This window comes from Schistocerca americana, chromosome 8 (genome assembly GCF_021461395.2).
Source record: "Schistocerca americana isolate TAMUIC-IGC-003095 chromosome 8, iqSchAmer2.1, whole genome shotgun sequence".
Lineage (NCBI taxonomy): Eukaryota > Metazoa > Arthropoda > Insecta > Orthoptera > Acrididae > Schistocerca > Schistocerca americana.
Genome location: NC_060126.1, coordinates 396,978,387 through 396,996,869, shown reverse-complemented (window position 1 = coordinate 396,996,869; position 18,483 = coordinate 396,978,387). Strand labels below are relative to the sequence as shown.

The 18,483-nt window shown below is 37.6% G+C and overlaps 1 protein-coding gene across 1 annotated transcript; it reads right to left on the bottom strand.

Moving 5' to 3' along the window:
- Window positions 1–543: 543 nt before the first annotated feature.
- LOC124544785 (myotrophin) lies at window positions 544–18,108 on the bottom strand. Its single transcript, XM_047123468.1, has 4 exons — window positions 17,926–18,108; window positions 17,722–17,832; window positions 11,544–11,627; window positions 544–4,484 (listed from the first exon to the last, which is right to left on the bottom strand). The coding sequence occupies exons 1-4, from the start codon at window positions 17,992–17,994 to the stop codon at window positions 4,395–4,397; spliced, it is 354 nt and encodes a 117-aa protein (XP_046979424.1). The 5' UTR covers window positions 17,995–18,108; the 3' UTR covers window positions 544–4,394.
- Window positions 18,109–18,483: the final 375 nt, after the last annotated feature.

Below are 18,483 nucleotides of genomic sequence, written 5' to 3'. Positions count from 1 at the left end.
AAATAATTCAGTCAAAGTGCAAAGCTATAATGGTATTGAATGTTTCCATTTGGTTGCTCCCAAGGAGTGGTTTCATTCAAAAGAATGAATGAGTAGTCCAACCAACTGAATGATTGTAGTTGTTCTGTTGCTGCCATCACAAAAGTGATCTGCCTGTCTTTTCTGAACATCCCCAATCTAACCCCCTTTTCTTTCTGAAGAGGGACCTAATAAATACAAAAGATACAATTAGTTTCTTTCACTTTTAAATGTGTTTATTGGTAGTAATGTAATACTGTTTCACAACACTGTACCATTGATGGATTTTTATGCTCAAGGACCCTATTCAAGATTCAGTTGTTGTCAAGCTTGTACACCAGGGTGATGCACAGAGATACTCGCCATGGAACTTCTGTTAGTGGTTTACTATACACCCAATAGATCTTCTGACATTATCACCAATATGACTAAAAGATGAGCTTATATTAATCTACAACCTATGGAAAATGTCTGTTTTGGGAACATACATGCTTTGAAAGCAAATAGAATGAACACGTCAAAAAATTTCAAAAGAATAATAAATTTATTTCTAATTAATATTGTTATACAAACATATAAGTCCAGTCATTTCACATGAACAAAAAATAAATTGCTATAGATTAGATATCTTTCGTAACAAACAACACTTAATGCGTTTTCTTCACAGGGCGGCACCACTTTCAATCACCTGTGCGATTTATTTCACATATTTCCACGAATGTTTAACAACTGATATATCATTACTAAACTGTAATTAACAGCAAGTCTTAAAACCAGAATTATACATAGCTGGAAAAGATTTCACACATTCTCTTCAACATGCTAACTGAGAAGAACTTTTATCTAATGAAATCTTACTACAACTGACTGACTAATAGTCAAAGGGCAGCTTGTTGAAACAGCCACACCCAAAATTAAAAAGAATATATATATCTTATCCAGTCATGTAAATAAGTAACCTTTTGTATCCTACCCAGTCAGATAGGTGTAAGTTATAGAAAAAACACGAAAGAAAAAAAATTCAGCTTTTGACATTGTTTTGGATATTAATCAATTAACAGAAGAGAGAGTTGAATGATATGGTGGTGTTGCTAAACTGTAAACACACTTCTACCACTATCCACACATTTGGAAACATCGCTACAGCAGCCAGTTAACTGTTGGTAGCACAATACTCGTATTCAACAGGAATCACTATCTGAAGAAGGCAATGGTAAAATTTAATTGTATAACTACTGCACACAAACAAGAATGATACAGTCCTAAACTTTAGTTTGAAGTATAGAATTGCTTCTTAAGAAGTGAAAGGGATGCCTCAATTGTCTGAAGGCAAACTACTGTCTACACTTCCATGAAGTGTTCATTCCCATTTTTCTTCAATATATTTTTGATAAATAAGAATGAGATATGGGTAAATACATTAGTAATCTATTAACAAGCTTCCCATTAATTCTGCAATAAATTCAGTGGTACTACTGATGTAAAAATAACATGACTGAAGAACAGAAAACAGGAAACTTGATACCTCTTCCTATAACCTGGGAAAAACCTTCTACATATTTGAAAGGGGAAGGCCAGGCTTTAAGCTGAGAAGAGTCTTTGGTTTTGGGATAGTGGAATTTTCAACACATCACAAAATTTCAGATGTTAATGAAACCACAAATATCAATAAGCAGTATCTTCCTTAAAAAAATTATCCAAAATTATATTTGCAATCATAATCAAAATAAACATATATCAACAAATATAATTATTTTGAATTATGGAGTACTTCAAATGATGTTCTTGCCCTACTTCAACTTTGAGAAAGAGTGTCAAAAATCACATATCCTCTTAGTACATAATTGCCAGCCACTGTTTCTCTGATAAAACACTGCCACAACCAGCTTACCATTTTCTCTCTTTCCTGTCTTTACTAAAATATACAAACATGAAAGAGTGCTTAAGATAAATAAAATTACTATAGATAGGAACAATCACAAAATCTCCTCTCAGATCACATTATCCCAGAGATAACTTCCTATCATGAGGAACAACTGGGCTTTTCTAACAAAAGCTACAACAAAAATTATGTTAAACATGTTCATATTAGTACCAAAATTACACAAATTACAAAACAATTTATTTTCATTATGTCATACTCAACAGCAGTCAACAGGACATGTAATAGGTTAAAGACAAGCAGCTAAAAACAGTGAGGCATAATTTCAGTACTTCATAGACTATTCTTTTCAATATATAATATTTATAAAGCATTACATAAATTATATATATGTATATTGTATATAAAACTGCAAGTATATATATGTTTCTCTTTTTTCTCTCAAATGTTACTGATTATTTTACATCTAAATATATCTAAATCAGAATTTTACTCAGACTTTTTTCTGAAACTAGAGTAGGCCAAGGGAATTAATCAGGAATTCATATCACACAGAAAATGGAATATATTTACCAATGATGCTGATGAACAATTTATCTGTGACTTAGAATTTCTGTACCATCTACTTCTCAAAAATGGAGAAATGTTAAATATCTAAGACCAAATAAGTAATTTATAAGACATACCATGGTGCCATCTGATTCAAGACTTGCATCACAGAAATCTAAATGACTAACGCTTCAGAGAACTGTACACATCATTCCTACATTGGAGGACTGCCATTCTTTGCAAACTTACTGTTCACGTTATATGTTTTAAAGACAGTGCCTGAATGATTAATCAGACAAAATTTATCTTTCTGTCTAGCAGTGATACACATAAAATGCAGGGGGGGGGGGGGGGGGGGGAGGGGAACAAAGATCCCACTGTATTAATTAATCTAGCTCTTCAGTGATTACGAACTGGAGTAAAACAGACACACACGTGTTATCCACAGCTTATAAACAGAATCAACTTAATTCAGGTCTACCAAATGAGGTTTGTGCTCAAAAGAGCAGCAATGCATCTCTGAATAAATCCATGAACAATATTATTTCGAATTCCTATTTTAAAGAGAATTATAATATGCACTGTAAATGGTAATATTTTGCATACCATTCTTCAGTTGTGGTGAGGGCCAGAACAAATCAATAGGTTTCACTCTGAAGCACAAAATGACATCATGTAGGCCAGCTTGACACTTCACTTTGATGTGCTAAAGCAAGTAGTTAATCAGCAACAATTTGGTTGAAGTAAAACATTGTTCATTCTTGTTATATTGCAAATACATCTTTATGGGTCAGAATAAACAATAGGACAAAGAGAAAGTACATTACAGAATTAAATTTCCCCCCAATCAAAACAAATAGTGCTCTTTACAGGTTTTTTTATGACAGTCCTCTTGCCAATCAACACAATTGTATTATTCATGCCACCAAAAAAAGAAAAAAAAAAAACAAAGGCTACCAACATTTCTATCAACTGACCAGTACTTCAATAACAACACACTATACATTCAAATCCAATACCTATACTCACATGGCACTAAGATTCCATACTCTGTGTCAACAGCCAGTATGCAACCCACAGCTACTTTTATTTTGTGGTGTTCAGTACATCAAAACATCAACTAACAAATGGGAATGGTCATGAGCAACACATTTTACAGCCTGGAATTCTCTCTGTTTTTATTTCTAAAGCTGAATGCTAATCAAACATGGAAATTAAAGAGGAGTCATTAAATCAAGAGAAAGTGAGATCACACATTCAAGAATGGGAGGTGGCTAGTTAGTTTAGAAAAAATTAGGAACTCCTTATTAGGGACACTCTACACATGACTCATCACAAAAATTAGGATTCATATACTTAAACAGGCTCTGAAAATTTAGGTTAGAAGTACAATTTACAACAGAAAAATGCTACTGAGAAAGACCGTTCCTATCAAAATATATCTTTAAATAACCATTTAATGTTACGAAGGCACTTCTAATAGCAGCAAAGGACACAGTTCATCAACATACATCTCTAACAAAATTTTAAATTATATTCTTCCAACAACAAAATGAAGAGACAGGCTTTTACTACAATGATATGTAAACTAAGTCTTTGAGTAATGTTTTCTTCATTATGACCAGACAAAATTAATTTGTTTTGAGCAGTCTGGGATATAATATTTTGGCTGTATACATTGACAAAAATAATGTTAAATGAATGGAGCAGGGGGAGGTAGGGATATACAGAAACAGACTTTGTATAAAAATACTTCCACACATCCTCTATATCAATGAAAATTTCAAATATTAAAATGCTAACTGTATAAAAGTTACTTAAATATTTAAGATGCAAGTCTCCTGTGCCAACATGACATCTCTTACAGAATCAGGAAAATACTGTTCGTATCTCAGATAAAAGCTTATTCAGACAGAGAAAATCAATTTTGTAAATGCCCACAGGCTCATTTTTGGAGCAGCTGCTTTATTTCATCTTTTTCTGCCGACGCTAGGTAGGTTGTTCCATCTGGCGCTGTCCCCTCTTTTGACGCTCCCTGCATTAGAAAACATCAACTCATAAACACATTTATGATATTTTGGGGACATAATAATGATTAATCTAACAAAATATGGCAACACGTTCCTCCAGTTCTGTCAAACCTGTAAACTCAAAAGCATGACATTTGGGCAATTACTATATAGATAAGACAGCAACTTCCTTCATTAAGCAGGCAAAAGAATTATGCAACCCAACAGAAGGGCCTGACAAGAGATGCAAAATCATGTAATTGTATATAATGCATATAATGATTCAAAATAAATAAATATGGTTCATAGCAAACTGGAGAAAATGTAGGATAGAATGGTGATGTAAACAGCATTGTCTGACATTCCCAAAACAAAGTGTCAAAGGCTCTCTGCTACTCCTAAACTAAATGAACAATTTAGCAGGAAATCAGAACAGTCCTCTTGAATTGTTAGTAGATGATGCAGCCGAGCAAAGTCATCAAAACCAATTGCAAATTGACGTATATCAACCTTTGCAGTTTTGACTTGTTAATATAGACGGTATGTTAATTTGTATCCATTGGTTGTGTGTGTTGATTAAAAGAAAACTTCAGAGCCAATGTAACTGCACTGAAGAACTTCACTGGCCTAAAAAAGTAATAGGACATTGCTGACAGGAAATTCTTAAATGCTATCTTTCTTGAAACATGGGATTTATATCATGAATGATATCACTACTCACCACAAAGTTCATCTGGCTGCTTTTAGTATAAATAACAGTATCTCTTGTGGACTTATGGCATTGTTGTTACATGTTACAGATGGTCTCTCAGGCTGGTTGGAGCACTTTAATTAGCAGACCCATGCCTATTTTCAGGTACCACCCAGCCCTTCACATATATTTGAAATTGTCTCTTAACAAGATGTTGGGCTTCCTAATTTCTTGCATTATACATGGGTGGTTAATTAAAGATTTTTGCATCAGCTTATAAGATTCCACTCCCAGCTTCCAACAACATATAAATTGCTTTTGTAGGCTGTATTGTAGTTGTGAAAAAAATTCAGTTTGATTGAAATAATGTTTCACTTTTTGGTGCAGCTGTAAATACAATAAGAAGTACACACACTAATTTAAAGACAGAGGTAATCTGCGTAGCAATTCGCTTGCAAGAATGAACTGCATGGAACAACAGAACAAGCTATGACGGACCTGTCAGGTACAGGTGCGTGCGCGCGCACACACACACACACACACACACACACACACACACACACAGTCAAAATGACAATTACATGTTTCAAGCAATATATCATTCCAGAATTTCCTGCCAGCAGTACACTTCTTTATTTTTACTTTTAGGCCAGCACTACTGTATAATAACACAAGTTCTTTTGTACAGTTAAGTTCAACAAATACTACGAACGGGTACAGCATTAACATGTCTCCTTTGTTACCAAGCCAAAATATTTGACTACTCTAACAAGAGTGGAATGAACAATGCATTCAATTCAGTATCAAGGAAACAAACAGCTGAAGCTAATTAAGTACACTGATTAAGGTTAAGAGCACCTTCTGTGACCAGGTCATGGCCATGGTGTCCAGGAGCATCCAGGATAACTACGGACTGATACTGATGATGATCCACAGAGGGACATAACTATTTCAGGTGTCAGTTCCACCAGAAAACATGATAACTCCACCTCAGTGTCACAATAAATCCTAAAGAAAAGCTTAATCGAAAGAAGGTTTAAATGCTGATATTTTGTTTTTAAGCAGAATAGTCATGTACGTGCACACATGACTGCCTGTAGAGAGGCACTACAAGGCGATCATTTAATAAAGTTTTGGGTCATTTATTAAAAATTAATCCAGCAATGAATTTAAAGGAAAATAATTTCAACTCTAAAATTAAATTTCATAGTCATATATATCCTACAAAAACTGTTGAAAATCAAAGCGAAAAGTTCTGTTCTAACAATTGTAACGGTTAGACAGAATTTTTCCATCCAACCTAGAAGCTGACAGATTTTATTGGGACGAAGACAAAAACAAATGAGTATTTTAACAATTTGTTTGTGGTAACAGAATTTGATAAATGAAACACAGGTGTTATCAAAATTATTGCCATTTGAAATATGCCCAATATTAGTAAAGCCCACACATGCAATATTTGAAAATTTTACAACTTGTTTGACAGGGGTTTGAAAATAAAAAGGAAAATAGCAAGGACAATAAGAATCACATTGTTATTAAATTAAAGCTACTACAGAACTGTAAGGGGGAATAGTACATTCATAAACAGATGGTGACTTACAGCAAAGTACTCTGTGAACGAGGTTAATATAATTTTAAAACCTATGTAACACTACAGGTGTTAAATAAAGCGTTTTGGAAGTGTATATACACTGAAGGGCCAAAGAAACTGATGTTGTTGTTGTTGTGGTCTTCAGTCCTGAGACTGGTTTGATGCAGCTCTCCACGCTACTCTATCCTGTGCAAGCTTCTTCATCTCCCAGTACCTACTGCAACCTACATCCTTCTGAATCTGCTTAGTGTATTCATCTCTTGGTCTCCCCCTACGATTTTTACCCTCCACGCTGCCCTCCAATACTAAACTGGTGATCCCTTGATGCCTCAGAACATGTCCTACCAACCGATCCCTTCTTCTGGTCAAGTTGTGCCACATACTTCTCTTCTCCCCAATCCTATTCAATACTTCCTCACTAGTTATGTGATCTACCCATCTAATCTTCAGCATTCTTCTGTAGCACCACATTTCGAAAGCTTCTATTCTCTTCTTGTCCAAACTATTTACCGTCCATGTTTCACTTCCATACATGGCTACACTCCATACAAATACTTTCAGAAATGACTTCCTGACACTTAAATCTATACTCGATGTTAACAAATTTCTCTTCTTCAGAAAAGCTTTCCTTGCCATTGCCAGTCTACATTTTATATCCTCTCTACTTCGACCATCATCAGTTATTTTGCTCCCCAAATAGCAAAACTCCTTTACTACTTTAAGTGTCATTTCCTAATCTAATACCCTCAACATCACCCGACTTAATTCGACAACATTCCATTATCCTCATTTTGTTTTTGTTGATGTTCATCTTATATCCTCCTTTCAAGACACCATCCATTTCGTTCAACTGCTCTTCCAAGTCCTTTGCTGTCTCGGACAGAATTACAACGTCGTCGGCGAACCTCAAAGTTTTTATTTCTTCTCCATGGATTTAATACCTACTCCGAATTTTTCTTTTGTTTCCTTTACTGCTTTCTCAATATACAGATTGAATAACATCAGGGAGAGGCTACAACCCTGTCTTACTCCCTTCCCAACCACTGCTTCCCTTTCATGCCCCTCGACTCTTATAACTGCCATCTGGTTTCTGTACAAATTGTAAATAGCCTTTCGATCCCTGTATTTTACCCCTGCCACCTTTAGAATTTGAAAGAGAGTATTCCAGTCAACATTGTCAAAAGCTTTCTCTAAGTCTACAAATGCTAGAAACGTAGGCTTGCCTTTCCTTAATCTTTTTTCTAAGATAAGTCGTAAGGTCAGCATTGCCTCACATGTTCCAGTATTTCTACGGAATCCAAACTGATCTTCCCCAAGGGCGGCTTCTACTAGTTTTTCCATTCGTCTGTAAAGAATTCGTGTTAGTATTTTGCAGCTGTGGCTTACTAAACTGACTGTTCGGTAATTTTCACATCTGTCAACACCTGCTTTCTTTGGGATTGGAATTATTATATTCTTCTTGAAGTCTGAGGGTAATTCGCCTGTTTCATACATCTTGCTCACCAGATGGTAGAGTTTTGTCAGGACTGGCTCTCCCAAGAACGTCAGTAGTTCCAATGGAATGTTGTCTACTCCGGGGGCCTTGTTTCGACTCAGGTCTTTCAGTGCTCTGTCAAACTCTTCACGCAGTATCGTATCTCCCATTTCATCTTCATCTACATCCTCTTCCATTTCCATAATATTGTCCTCAAGTGCATCGCCCTTGTATAGACCCTCTATATACTCCTTCCACCTTTCTGCTTTCCCTTCTTTGCTTAGAACTGGGTTTCCATCTGAGCTCTTGATGTTCATACAAGTGGTTCTCTTATCTCCAAAGGTCTCTTTAATTTTCCTGTAGGCAGTATCTATCTTACCCCTAGTGAGATACGCCTCTACATCCTTACATTTGTCCTCTAGCCATCCCTGCTTAGCCATTTTGCACTTCCTGTCGATCTCATTTTTGAGACGTTTGTATTCCTTTTTGCCTGCTTCATTTACTGCATTTTTATATTTTCTCCTTTCATCAATTAAATTCAATATTTCTTCTGTTACCCAAGGATTTCTACTAGCCCTCGTCTTTTTACCTACTTGATCCTCTGCTGCTTTCACTACTTCATCCCTCAAAGCTACCCATTCTTCTTCTACTGTATTTCTTTCCCCCATTCATGTCAATTGTTCCCTTATGCTCTCCCTGAAACTCTGTACAACCTCCGGTTCTTTCAGTTTATCCAGGTCCCATCTCCTTAAATTCACACATTTTTGCAGTTTCTTCAGTTTTAATCTACAGGTCATAACCAATAGATTGTGGTCAGAGTCCACATCTGCCCCTGGAAATGTCTTACAATTTAAAACCTGGTTCCTAAATCTCTGTCTTCCCATTATATAATCTATCTGATACCTTTTAGTGTCTCCAGGGTTCTCCCATGTATACAACCTTCTATCATGATTCTTAAACCAAGTGTTAGCTATGATTAAGTTGTGCTCTGTTAAAAATTCTACCAGGCGGCTTCCTCTTTCATTTCTTAGCCCCAATCCATATTCACCTACTGCGTTTCCTTCTCTCCCTTTTCCTACACTCGAATTCCAGTCACCCATGACTATTAAATTTTCGTCTCCCTTCACTATCTGAATAATTACTTTTATTTCATCATACATTTCTTCAATTTCTTCATCATCTGCAGAGCTAGTTGGCATATAAACTTGTACTACTGTAGTAGGTGTGGGCTTCGTATCTATCTTGGCCCCAATAATGCAGTACAGTACAGTAGTACAAGTTTATATGCCAACTAGCTCTGCAGATGATGAAGAAATTGAAGAAATGTATGATAAAATAAAAGAAATTATTCAGATAGTGAAGGGAGACGAAAATTTAATAGTCATGGGTGACTGGAATTCGAGTGTAGGAAAAGGGAGAGAAAGAAACGCAGTAGGTGAATGTGGATTGGGGCTAAGAAATGAAAGAGGAAGCCGCCTGGTAGAATTTTGCACAGAGCACAACTTAATCATAGCTAACACTTGGTTTAAAAATCATGATAGAAGGTTGTATACATGGAAGAACCCTGGAGACACTAAAAGGTATCAGATAGATTATATAATGGGAAGACAGAGATTATGCTGTTTGTAGTAGCTTACCCGCATTCCTATTTTCCTATTCATTATTGAACCTACTCCCGCATTACCCCTATTTGACTGTGTTTATAACCCTGTAGTCACCTGACCAGAAGTCTTGTTCCTCCTGCCACCGAACTTCACTAATTCCCACTATATCTAACTTTAACCTATCCATTTCCCTTTTTAAATTTTCTAACCTACCTGCCCGATTAAGGGATCTGACATTCCATGCTGATACACCTACCTAATATCAGGTACGGGCCGGGTGAGTACGCAGAAGTGCCGCAACACAATGTGACATGGACTCTACTACTGTCTGTAGTAGTGCTGGAGGGAACCAACACCATGGATCCTGCAGGGCTGCCCATAAATCTGCAAGAGTAAATGCGGGTGGAGACCTCTTCTGAACAGCATGTTGCAAGGCATCCCAGATATGCTCAATAATGTTCATGTCTGGGAAGTTTGGTGGCCAGCGGAAATGCTTAAACTCAGAAGAGTGTTCCTTGAGCCACTGTGTAGCAATTTGGATGTGTGGGGTTTTGCACTGCCCTGCCGGAATTACCCAAGTCCATCAGAATGCACAATGGACACAAATGGATGCAGATGATTAGACAGGATGCTTACGTACGTGTCGCATGTCAGCGTCATATCTAGCTGTATCAGGGTCCCTCCACCAGCTTGAACAGTCTCCTGCTGTCTCATGTTCATGAGGTTATCTCCATATCTGTACACATCCATCTGTTCGATACAATTTGAAACGAGACTTATCTGGCTAGGCAAAATTTTTCGTCATCATAGTCCAATGTCAGTGTTTACAGGCCCAGGCGAGGTGTAAAGCTTGGTGCTGTGCAGTCACGATGGGTACGTAAGTGGCTCCGAAAATCATATTGATGATGTTTCGTTGAAAGGTTCACATGCTGATGATACTTGTTGATGGCCCAGCACTGAAATCTGCAGCAAGTTGCAGAAGGGTTGCTCTTCTGTCATGTTGAACGATTCTCTTCAGCCGTCGTTGGTCCTGTTCTTGCAGGATATTTTTGTGGCCGCAGCGATATCTGAGATTTGATGTTTTACCAGATTCCTGATAATTCACGGTACACTCTCGAAATGGTCGTATGCGAAAATCCTTATTTTGTCACTTCCTCTGAGATTGCTGTGCCCCATAGCTTGTTTGCCGACTATAACACCACATTCAAACTCACTTAACTCTTTGATAACATGCCATTGTAGCAGCAGTAACCGATCTAAAAACTGTGCCAGACACTTATTGTCATATATTTTTTGCTGACCGCAGCTCCGTATTCTGCCTGCTTGCATATCTCTGTATTTGAATACACATGCGTATACCAGTTTCCTTGGTGCTTCAGTGTATATGAACAACAAGAACATCTATAAAGTGATTCTAATGACATGTATGAATCACTAAATGGGAAATATTGTAATTTAGCTGATCATCCCATCATTAACTCCTGAGAACATTCACATATGTTGTTCTCCCTTTCCCACATCTTTCACAAACTGCAGAAAAACTCTAAATTAATTGAACTGCGAGTGAGTATGGACTTTCAAACAAATGTTACAGTAAAATCAATTCAAGTTTTATTTTCACAGACACATCAGTTTAGTGCAAGATAGTTGTGAAACTAATGAAACATCACACTCTTAATGTCCTATTCATATGAATACGAAATACGACAAATTGACACTTACCTTTTCCAAAAGTAATCTGACACAGTCTGTATGTCCCTCCCAAATTGCTGCAAGAAGAGCACTAATTCCATGTTTGTCTTTTGCCTAGAAAAATGAAACTTAATTTAAAAACCTTTGCAACCACTATGACATTTACAGAAATACTGTGGGCCATGTGTAAAATTATCACGCTGACAATGTACCTCACAGAGAACAAAATAGGAGCCTAACTATCTTGAGTGACTTGTACTACACTGTGACATGGGTACACAAACAAAATACATAGGTGATTGGACACACAGACGAGAGAGAGAGAGAGAGAGAGAGAGAGAGAGAGAGAGAGAGAGAGAGAGGTCAACCAGTACGTCCTGGGTGATGGTCACCAAAAGACTTTTGAGATAGCGAAGGGTTATGCTTTTTATGTACCCACGGAAGAGCTTAAAATCAAAATTTGTCATGGGCTTGGATTTGATGTACTGCAAAGCTTGAGGTATAGCAACCAACTCTGCAGTGTAGACACCGCTGGCACTCAGCAGAGATTGCTTCTCGTGTCCTTGTGCATGATCAAAAGGCATAACCGACCCTATCATTGGCCTTTAATCTGTCAGTGTAAATGCGTACCGAATTAAATTTGGACAGTGCTGCAGCAAGTTGAAGCAGGTATCTCATAACAGTGTTTTAAATTGAGAAAATTGGCCCACAAACCTGCTGATGAGAAATAGCAGAAATCACACTGACTTTTGGTGAACTGTGCACCTGTTATATCAACATATATACATTTTCTGATGAATTCCATATTTTTGTGTAGAACAGTAACAGAAATACCTGGATGGAGCAATATATAAAATTAAGGAAAGGCAACCACTCAGCTACAGCATGCCAGTCTACAAACACATAATAAGCCTGGAGAATAAACTTGGCACAAATGGAACTGTTCAAAGCGTCATATTGAATGGACCGTTTTTTTTCTGTGGATGTCGAGTTAATTTCAGTCTTGACGTTGCCACAGGGAGTACCGGAAGTGGATGGTTTACTCCCGCTATCGTCCGATGTGAAAATGCTTCTCTACCTGCATTAGAATCATTTGCCGACCGAGATGTCATTGCTTACAAGACCTGACATTGTGGAATAGATGCTAAGACCCAATCTAGACCCAGTTATGTATACAGGGTGTTACAAAAAGGTACGCCTAAACTTTCAGGAAACATTCCTCACACACAAAGAAAGGTTAGGTTAGGATAGTGTTGTTTAACGTCCCGTCGACAATGAGGTCATTAGAGACGAAGCGCAAGCTCGGGTTAGGGAAGGATGGGGAAGGAAATCGGCCGTGTCCTTTCAAAGGAAACATCCCGGCATTTGCCTGAAACGATTTAGGGAAATCACGGAAAACCTAAATAAGGATGGCTGGAGACGGGATTGAACAGTCGTCCTCCCGAATGCGAGTCCAATGTGCTAACCACTGCGCCACCTCGCTCGGTACACACAAAGAAAGAAAATATGTTATGTGGACATGTGTCCGGAAATGCTTACTTTCCATGTTAGAGCTCATTTTATTACTTACTTCAAATCACATTAATCATGGAATGGAAACACACAGCAACAGAACGTACCAGCGTGACTTCAAACACTTTGTTACAGGAAATGTTCAAAATGTCCTCCGTTAGCGAGGATACATGCATCCACCCTCCGTCACATGGAATCGCTGATGCAGCCCTGGAGAATGGCGTATTGTATCACAGCCATCCACAATACGAGCACGAAAAGTCTCTACATTTGGTACCGGGGTTGCGTAGACAAGAGCTTTCAAATGCCCCCATAAATGAAAGTCAAGAGGGTTGAGGTCAGGAGAGCGCGGTGGCCATGGAATTGGTCCGCCTCTACCAATACATCGGTCACCGAATCTGTTGTTGAGAAGCGTACAACACTTCGACTGAAATGTGCAGGAGCTCCATCGTGCATGAACCACATGTTGTGTCGTACTTGTAAAGGCTCATGTTCTAGCAGCACAGGTAGAGTATCAGGGTGGGTGGGGAGAGGGATGGGGTGGGGTGGGGGGAGAGGGACGGGGCGGGGGGGGGGGGGGGGGGAAGAGAGAGAGAGAGAGAGAGAGAGAGAGAGAGAGAGAGAGAGAGAGAGAGAGAGAGAGAGAGAGAGAGAGGGGGGGGGGGGGGGGGGGGAGCCAGTGCATGATCTGGACACAGGAGGAATGGTGTGGATAGGAGAGAGTACGGAAAAGGCAAAATCAGGCAATGGGAACAGGTCTACAGAGGTTTAAGCCAGGGGGATTGCAGCAATGCAGGATGTGTTGGAGAGAATTACCATCTGCGTAGTTCAGAGAAACTTGTACTGGAAGGGAGTATCCAGATGGCCTGTGTAGTGACGTGGTTGTTGGGAGACATTTGTGTTGTTGTGCGCTGTATGTTCATCAACTGGGTAGTCAAGTTTGCAATTTGCCATTCGTGCGAGTCGGCAGCTGGCTACTTGTCACGACCACAAAGAATTCTGTACAGTAATTGCAGTGTAGCTGATTCATAACATGGCTGCTTACAAATGTGACCCTACCTTTTACTGGAATGTGGTAGTAGTTGGTGGGTGGATGTATGAGGTGCAGGATTGAGAGGTTTCACATTCTCCTTTGGTACTTCTTACTTTTTCTCATGGAGTCTTGTGAATTAGTGGGTGTCGACTGGCTCAGTTAAAAGAGGACTCAATAGTAGAGCATGAAACTTCCAAATAGCTGGAGATAATGTTGATTAATAGTGAAGGACTTGGCTAAGGTTAACTGACACCAACAAATTTCTTTTATTCCCTACTGTTTTTTTAACCGTGTTCTCATTTCTTCGTTGTGATTACCATCAGGGTTTGCTATCAATTAGCTGGAGCCTGTGCACTGAACTGTTAGTATTGAAAGTACTCCATTCCAATGGTCATATCTCAGTCTATCTTGAAAGTAGTTAGGCGGCTACGGAGCTTTTAATTACCGACTTTGGAGTTGTGAAAGGTTTAACCCAGGGTTGCAGGCTTAAAGCAAGGCTGGCTAATCTTATTTTTGCAAATGTAGCAGTGGGGAGCATGGGTTTCAGATTAAATAGGTAGAGCAATACATCATTTAATTTGTCTCACATGCCGCAAAGAGTGGTTAGATTCTGGGGGAAGGAATGTTTCACCTGGCCTAAAATTGAGAACTCATTTTATAATATCTTAAAGTACTGAAAAGATTACATTTGATTATAAAAAATGGTTAATTTCATTTTGGCATCATTTCAGTTAAGGCGCCAAGATTTATTAAATTTTGGAGTTTTATTAATACACTTAAATACGGTTTGTTTATTTAGTGTTCAATAAAATTCCTGTTCCCCACTTCTTTTAAAAAATGTGTTTGAAGCATTACTTATAGGTCCAATGCTGTACTCAATTATAATAAACAGTATGTTCAGGATTCCAACACAAGTTACTGCCCAGCACCACAGTGGTTTCTTGAATTCTCCACTAAAAGCTATGATACCAAGTAGCAGGACTGTAGCTGTATTACATCAGGAATAACTAAATACAAAAATTCTATAACCAGCAACATGATGTGTCCCATCATTTCAATACAACAAAATTGTACCAATAATGGGACATCTTCAAGATATCCTCAACATGCTAGTGCTTTGAAGCAACATTTATTCATGGGGTGCACGTTATATTATAAGACCCACAAAATATGGGCTTCGACTGAAAATGACAAATGTAATAGGGTGACTTGCAAGTTCTACTTGTGACAGAGACAGCATTCTTGTGTAATGGCCCAATCTTTCGTAACATGTTACTGAAATGTAGCAGAATTTATTTTATGTTTCAGGAGAGGCAATGGCTCCTCAACTTGAAACAACAGAAGGTGATCTTACAGATCCTGTGAGGGTTGCTTTAAATACAATCTGTACAAACTTGAACAAAACTGAAGATAGTAAATATAAGAGTTCTGTTGCTGCATCTTATTCTGGTGAACAAACATGCACAGTGGGTACTAAGATAAGCTAATGACTGTTGACAATGGCAAATCTGACTCCATTCATCAAGTTCATTGTTTATGCACATTTTCTCCCACTTGTCCCGTCAGTTTCATTATATTTTTGGAGGAATATGTGTTTGATGGTTTCTCAATCTATTTTTGTGTTTTGTTGTCATGTTTACGTAATGACGTCATAGTTGCGATATGGGAGTAGTTGTGAATGGTCGTTTCCGCCATGTTGGTGACGTCATTGGTCAAAGCAGACGGATGGAATCTGAATAATTATCAGAAAAATGGGGATTTAAAATAACGAGTAGGGTCCATTGGTGGTAGTCTATCTTGGTCTCTCAGAGGAATTGTTTATTTGGAAGTCTTTCAATCAATTCGACAAATGGGGGTCTCAGTGTTGATATATTTAATGCCCAGTCTCTTGTGCCACAGAGAATTTAGAGAAAGCTACAATCATTACAGTTGAGACTGGTAAGTCCTGTTTGCAATTATTTGTTTAAAATTGCTGTTATTTAAGTTGCATATCCACATGCAATATATTGTTTGCTTCTGATAAATAAATAATGTCCTGTCACTGACAAGATCATTAGAGACAGGTGACAAGCTTGCTTCTGGGAAGGAAATTGGTTGTTCCCAAGGAACCACTCCAGTATAATCTCTAAGTAATTATAGAAACCACACAGAACTTAAATCTGGATGGCTTGATTGGAAATTTAACTACCACCATCATGGCAAATGCGAGTCCAGGTCTTAGCACTTTGCCACATCACTTGATAAAGATTTGAAGTCTGCTCTGACAGAACACTAGGCTACCTACATCCTTAAAACGCTTGAAGAAAATGGAGATTGTTATGAGGGTTTATTGTTCTGTAATTTGCAGACACTGCAATTTTATCTTAAATGATATACTACTGTTTTGTAGCCAAGACTGATACTGCTATTACTTCCAGAGAGGGTAAAAGTAATGCCCTTTCTCTGTGATCTGTGTGGATAATATGCACCAAAAGATTCATCCGAGACTTGTCCAGTGTCTACCACAGATTAGAGCTTTTTATTTTATTTTTATACATAAAAATGTATAAAATAGGGTATAGAGTGCCAAAAACCAAATTACCTTACACAAATCAAAGATGCTGATGTACTACATTACTTTTAAATTAGTGACACCATATTTTGCCATCTCTCAATCTGTTTTAATATTCCGGAGACAAAATAATTAATGAAATTCTTGCAATTCAGAAGAGGGCAACAAGAGTAATGGCAAGGGCAGATAGTAGAACACATTAAAAGCTTTGTCCATTAGGCACAAGATAAATATCTGATGCATCTACTCTGGTAAGTAATTAATTTAGATATTCTTGATAGTGTTAATTACAAACATGTTGAACTACCTAATTTAACTGTAACAAATCAGAGAGATCATTATAACACTTATGTATTCTTATCACAAAACTGATTAATAAAAAATAACAACAGCAATCAATTAAAGTGTGTAACGCATTGTCTGACTCGCCCCAAGGTCGTCAATTCAATCATTTAAGAAAAAGTTGCACAGCTTCTTGTTTATTAATTAAAAACTTGCTTTCTGGTAAGGCACAGTTTAAACAGAATTTGAAAGACTTTTAGGTTGGCCACTCCTATTCTATAGATAAATATCAGGGGCTGTTAGACCAGCTTATGTAAAAATGTCTCTTAGATTTCAGTTTTGACAGCACTTGATGACAACATTGGAGACTGGGTATTTCTTGTATGACAAATTTATTAAATGTGTGTACCTATCTTTCACTCTGACAAGTGTATTAATTCTGTAAATATTACCAGTAGCAGTTTACTGTAATGTATTCACATATCTGACAAATGACCAGGTGAGTGAGTACTACATTCAAATGCACAATGTTTTATATATATAATATTTTCCGACATGTTCCTCACCCACAACAATCATCTCGTTTTTGGGTCTATGGAAACAAAGCTGAATCTAATCTAATCCATTCTTTAGAAATGCCCAATATGAATGTAACGTGAGGAATATTTTTGTAATTAATAAGTGCACTGATGGTGTCTGTTAAGTGCAATAGTGATCACGCACTGACACTTTACGCGTAAAATACGAATCAAAATTGGGGATAATTCGCATGCAACACGGCCTTTCGAATAAATGTGGTGTAAAATACATTTATGGAAAACTGTACTTACATTAACATCGGCTCCTTTCGTAACTAGGTAACTAATGACTTCTCCCTGTCCATAATCGGCTGCATAGTGAATAGGCGGCCGTCCGTCAATTTCCTTATTAACATCTATTTGCTTAAAACAAATTATGTAAATAAGACACTCTGTTGGACAGCATATCCCAGATAAACAATTTTCAAAATAACATCTTATTGTTTTAAAACAAACCTTTTTCTCAATAATATCTTTTACTTGATCTAAATCTCCATTTTTGATTCCCCACACTAGCTCACTCATCACGGTTTTAATACTGCAAACACTATTGTTCTATTACCCTGAAAAATTATCACAAACCTGTAGGACACAGGCCGGTGATGTTACAGTTCGACACTCGACCTATATAACGATAATTAATGACATTTGAGGTATCGACTAGAGAGAAAGATTTTCGTCTCGATAGTCGAGCCTGATTTTTTTTTTTTTGGACCCAGGGTCAATCTTTTTCAGTGCAGGTTATCAATTCTATAAATTTTACCATTTCCAGGACATTACAGATTCTACAGAACCACAACCGAAGAACTTGTGTTCAAATGTAAATTTTCTGTTGGCATTTAAAAGTGGAACAAACGAAGGAACATACGCAGTTATGCGTGTTTGGGAAGAGGCCTACATGTATTGGGATCTGAATGTTGTTTTTCACAGATGCAAGCCCAGTCTTTTCCATCATGTCATTATTCAGTGCACTTAAAATTATGTGATAGGTGAAAAGACTCAGACAGTACGATT

Coding starts and splice junctions, on each gene's coding strand:
- LOC124544785 (XM_047123468.1), bottom strand. CDS start 17,994: ATGAGTGAGCTAGTGTGGGGAATCAAAAATGGAGATTTAGATCAAGTA. Junction 17,833..17,925: donor AAGATATTATTGAGAAAAAG/GTTTGTTTTAAA, acceptor ATTTGTTTTAAG/CAAATAGATGTTAATAAGGA. Junction 11,628..17,721: donor CGAAAGGAGCCGATGTTAAT/GTAAGTACAGTT, acceptor TCATTTTTCTAG/GCAAAAGACAAACATGGAAT.